At 37.0% G+C, this 5,502-nt stretch overlaps 1 protein-coding gene across 1 annotated transcript; it reads left to right on the top strand.

Annotated features, from left to right (window-relative positions):
* The first annotated feature begins 1,174 nt into the window (after positions 1-1,174).
* Positions 1,175-2,495, top strand: LOC110327250 (secreted seminal-vesicle Ly-6 protein 1-like). The gene is made up of 3 exons (XM_021206059.1): positions 1,175-1,232; positions 2,087-2,215; positions 2,359-2,495. Exons 1-3 carry the CDS (start codon positions 1,175-1,177, stop codon positions 2,493-2,495), a joined length of 324 nt encoding a protein of 107 aa, XP_021061718.1.
* Positions 2,496-5,502: the final 3,007 nt, after the last annotated feature.

Raw genomic sequence — 5,502 nt, 5'->3', positions numbered from 1 at the left:
GAAAGACATGATGAGGTATCAAGGGTTGAAGACTTCAAGAACACCTAGAATTCCGTAGTTGTTTTTGAAGAGGTATGTTGAATAAACTAATAAGTGGGGTATCAGTGCTGTGAATTGATGTGTCTGGTAAATTGTGGAAATATTGTCTTCTATTATTCATGCAAGTCTAGCTCCTCCAGTGCTTGCTGTTTACTCTCTTTGTCTTGGGAGTATGGGAAGCAAGCTCTCCAGTATGGAAGCTGTACTTGGTTATGCATAGAATGTATCAGGTTCTCAGACTTTACAGTGTGGATGATGCCAGTCCTCAACCTCCAATAGCTGCGCTCTTACCACAGACCACCTTGCCTTCATGATTTCTCATAGTCTTCTATGTTGAGTCAACAGTACATTGTGAGTGCACATTCTATCCACTGAGTACGCACTGTGCATAGTGATCCTTTCCAAAGGGCTTTGTCTTCCAGAGGGAGGAGGGGCAAAAGACTACTCCTGCCTCCTAGCATTTTCCCTAGCCCCAGGCTCTCTAGTTAGCAAACTTGTTTCTAGCCCTTTTCTTCTCACTTGAATGGAGTGTGTGTGTGTGTGTGTGTGTGTGTGTGTGTGTGTGTGTACTTGGCAGAACTAAATGTCAGCTGATTAGAATGTGAAATTATCCCTTTAAAAAATGTTGCATCATTTTTGCCTCTGTTGCATATATACTATTTAGATATTTTTTGATACATGTTTAATGAATTTCTAGCAGTCTAAAGATCTACAAAACATGAGACGTGGCACAATGGATGCAAATCTTGGTCTATAGAACATACATAACAAGACTCTGTTGTTATAACTACTGGGGTCATTACCGAGCAGAGAAAGAATGACCATGGTCCTTCTGAGATCAACTTGAGGAATATTAGAAAAGAGATGTGAACAGCAGACACTTGCCTATGAAGGAGCATGAGTTGATTCATGGACATCCTGTGCTCCTTGAAGCTCTGAGGAAGCTGGTTCTATGAGATACTTTCCTGAGCTTGGATATTGCTTAAATATCCATGGCCAGGTGTGTCAGGAAGCTCCTGCCCACATCCAGGTAGCAGCTCAGAAAACACTATGCAACCTGCTCTCATCTACCCTGACCCTCCCTAGGTACTTGATGCCAGCTGCTCTACTGTGACTTCTGCCAGCCCAGACTGAGATGGGCAAACTCCTGCTCCTCCTGCTGCTGGGGGCTTTTGTTCTTGTGTTGATCCAAGGTGAGAATGAGTTTTCAGAGGCTAAAATAGGGGTGAGGTCAGAGGCTCAAGACAGCTGAGAGTAAACTTGGGATGGTGGCCTGAATAGCTGGGATAGTAGTGTGCAGGGATCAGAGGGAGGTCAAGGTCGGGGTTTTTGCTCTTAGCCAACAAATAGTACCAAACTGAACTGATAACATGGGAGTTTAGATAGGTTTTAAGGAGTAAATGTTTAAATCTTCAAAACTGTTCTAATGTGAGTTGTATATTTGATTTGCCCAGTCACATTGCCTTATATGTTTCCCTCTAGTCTCGTTCATATCAGCAAACAAAAAAAAGCATATTTTTCTTTAGTTGCTTAATTTTAGTATTTTTTTATTTAGTTTTAAATTGTGTGTGTGCACAAGCATGTGCAGTTGTGCACATGAGTGCATGTGCCTCCAGAATACGGAAGACGTTGGATCCTTTGAATTTGCATCCTCTGAATTTGGAATCACAGGCAGTTGTGAGTTGCCTGACCTGAGTGCTGAGACTCAAACTCGAGTTCTCTGCAGGAGCAGTACCTGCTTATAAGCACTGAGACTTCTCTCCAACTCTATTGATTCCTTTGTAAAAAGCAGATTTTATATGGTATACTTAACATACCACAACTTTACCTATTAAAAGTGCAAAAGCATTTTTATGATTAATGGAATTCAGATCTGTGGATCAATAACTTGTATAGTACTAAATTCCAATGAAAGTAATAAAAGGATATTTTAGATCAGGGTTATCAGAATTACTTCTTGCGATGCTTCATTTCTTAAGTGTTCTTATCCATGTTGGTCCTAACTCAATCAGCCATGGGCTCACTCATTGTATCTGTTTTTTCCTAGCCCAAGCAATAATCTGCATGTCCTGCAATATGTTTGTGAATGGCAAATGTATCAAAGGTGAGGGTAAATGCACCATGGAGGAAGGCGGTGCATGCAGTACGAGGGATATCTATCATTTCAAAGCAAGAGGTAATGCTAACAGGGAATCCACCAGGAAGTGTTGCAAGGAAGTGGTGTTTCTTATGGAAGAGGCTTGTGTGAATACCAAAGACTTTCATACATTCAATTTCAAATATTATTTTCTTACACTAAGCATCAATGTTCTTTTCTAGGTGGGTTTCTCTACAACCATACTATACTGGAATGTTCTAAATCATGTAAGACTTCAGAAGAGAGTTATTTTCATCTGAAAATTTCAACCTTTTGTTGCAAAAGTCAAGATTTCTGCAATAAATATAAAGGAAAGTGAATTCATATGCTAGTCAATTACCAGTTCCTTCACCTGATTCAGTTTCTCTGGTGTACCTGCTGGATCCCCCTCCATACAAACTCTGCTGATGATGAAGCAACTATTTGTTGTTGTTGTTGTTGTTGTTGTTGATGATGATGATGATGATAATGTTGTTGTTTTGTTTTGTTTCGTTTTGTTTTACTAATCATATTATTCAATTACATTTCAAATGATATCACTCTTCCCAGAGGAAGAAACTCATATAACCTCTATGCATCCTTCTTTTCTGTCTTGGATGCTGACTCCTTCCTACCCAACATCAGACACCAAACATCCTCCACTCATCTTCATTTCCTTCACTTTCTTCATTCATATGTGAAAATCACCACCAATCTTGCTTGTCTTGCATTTATCTCTCCCTCACAATCACTAAGTTGCTCTGGCTGTCAAGCTACTTGGCTTCTAATTTAAACATTATTTCAATTAGCCAAATATTGCTAACATCTTATATTCCTAATGGATAGTGTTCTCTGGGGGTTTTTTTGGTGTGTTAATTCCTATTGTTCTGAATCATTCATTCTTTTTCTTCAAAAGTAGGAATTCAAATGTGAAGAATATCATTAGTATGTTTTATAACAGCATTAAATTATATATTTCTCATGAATAATTTTTAAAAATGGGAAATTTTTATGTTTCTGTAAAGAATGTTAAAAATAAATTCATTTTGCTTGACATTCATTGAGTTGAATTTCTTTTTGAATAAATGAGAAAATCTACAAAAATCAAACTTATAATTTTTAAATAACTTTTTTTCTCTTCCAAACAAGAACTTGTGAAAAAAGCCTTTGAAAGACTACTGTGGAGAATAGTCTAAACCATGAGAGCTTATTTTTAAAGCTGTTAAATCAGTAAAGCTGAAATATTAATAACAACAACAATAATAATATCAATGGAGATATACATAAAACTACACCTAAATGAAGGTGGGTCTCTTTATATCTGACTCACCCACACACAAATAATCAAGGATAGAATGTGGTGATACAGACAGTATTAATGAGAAGATTTTTACTATTTTGAAAACTGCCTTATTAATCTATGTCTACATGATCAATGTAAATCCTGGACCTTATACTGCAATTTGAGCAATATAAATGAGTTAACAGAACAATGAAAATCAACAAAATGGGCTATCAACCTAGTAAATTGATTTGAACCTAAATCTGGTATAGTGGACAATAAATAGTACTTCAGGCTAACATTTAAGGTTATATGAATCATGGGGTACTAGTTCCTTATCATTCAAAATTATCAAGTAATATACTACACAGGAAATCTAAAAAGTTGTCATATCCAAGAAGAGGATGAGGAAGCACAATGAAGAGAAATGGGGATCCTGAGAGAGAGAAAAATAGCAGGCAAGACACTGGTGAAATCTGTTATGAATTTCAGTCACCATACCTTTAGTCCCAGCACTCAAGACAGAGATAGTGGCTCTCTGTGAGTATGAGGCCATTCTGGTCTACAGAGAGAGTTCTGTAACACCCAGGGATACAAGGAGAAACCCTACCTAAAAAAGACAAGACAAAATAATCAACCAAACAAAACAAAACCAATAGAAATCTACTTCTGCAATTTGTACAGATACGAAGTCCAAGATCAAGCAATGCACTGATTATCTATTGAGGGCCCACTTCGTAGTTCATAAGATAACATATTTTGGGGGCAGGTGCATATATCCAGCACCATAACTGTGATCTTAGGTTTAGCATTTAACAACACATGTGAAAAAAATAGAAACCTTTACTAAAATCCTCTGCTGGAGTGCCTAACCCTTCCCACAGATCAGAAAACAAAATAAACTGAAAACTACAAGATAAATTACAAACTACAAAATAAACATTTTATCCTGTTTCACTTAACTTCCTAAAGATTTTAATGAAACACTGATTTATTATACAGTACAGCATTGTAACTGAGGTTCCTGTTGTCTGTTCAATTCACAAAACAATACATTTATTCAGCAATGATTTATTAAATACTCTACAAACCATAGAGTCTAGCAGCAATCACATAGGCATCTGGGCTTCCTTGAGCTTAATACCTTAGGTCCTCAGTGAGGAAGAGACTTTGGTTTTTAATGATATGTAGACACTGACAGAGCAGGTCACCTACTAGCCTTGTAGTAGGATGAAAACACCATGACAGTGACTTTTGCTTTGTGAATCAGATATGGCTATGATGATTCTTTTTATCAAACATATCAAATTTTATCAAATAAATTTCTAGGAATGTTCTCAGAGTGGGTCCTTCCTGACTATGAAATATGTCTGGAATCTAGGTAGTGACAATAAAGAGATAAAGAGAAAACATACTGCTGAACTATATTATACCTTTTGACACAAATCTTGTACTACCATCATCTGAGGAATTTGCAAAGTTTCAGAATTGACATTATGCATCATTTATCCATACCATAAACCCACATGTTAATTGAAAAATTCTGGGTTCAAACAAGAGCAGTCAAAAGTTACAGGTAAAAAGAAAATGTAGAGTAGATTTGTTGGCTGGGTTTGGCCAAAGTTCTTCTGAATGTGATTGAGTATTAAGCAAACATTGTTGATTTAGAGTTGTGACTTATTATGGATATAACATTTTTTAACATGTGGTTCATCACCAGCACTGATATTTTACACACACATACACACACACACACACACACACACACACACACACACACACACACATACTTTCTCTCATAGTCTCAAGAATTTAACTTAAATCATGAGATAGGCTTAATTCATTTATGGTGGGTTCTCAGTTTCTTAGTTATCTCAGGATTTGAAAAATGCTAGAATGATGCTTCCAACTTAAATATGTCTAGAAAGTTCAATGCTGTGGCTAGGATACTCAGCCTTGTTAGATCTCAGCTAAGGCTCATTACCAGAAGATCTGATATGGTTAGTGTGGGCCTGGAAGCTTATGTGGGTACTGGCTACCCACTATCTGGAATGAGCAGAGGAGA

The sequence above is a fragment of the Mus pahari genome, chromosome 10, assembly GCF_900095145.1.
Source record: "Mus pahari chromosome 10, PAHARI_EIJ_v1.1, whole genome shotgun sequence".
Lineage (NCBI taxonomy): Eukaryota > Metazoa > Chordata > Mammalia > Rodentia > Muridae > Mus > Mus pahari.
This window is presented reverse-complemented; position numbering and strand designations above follow the sequence as displayed.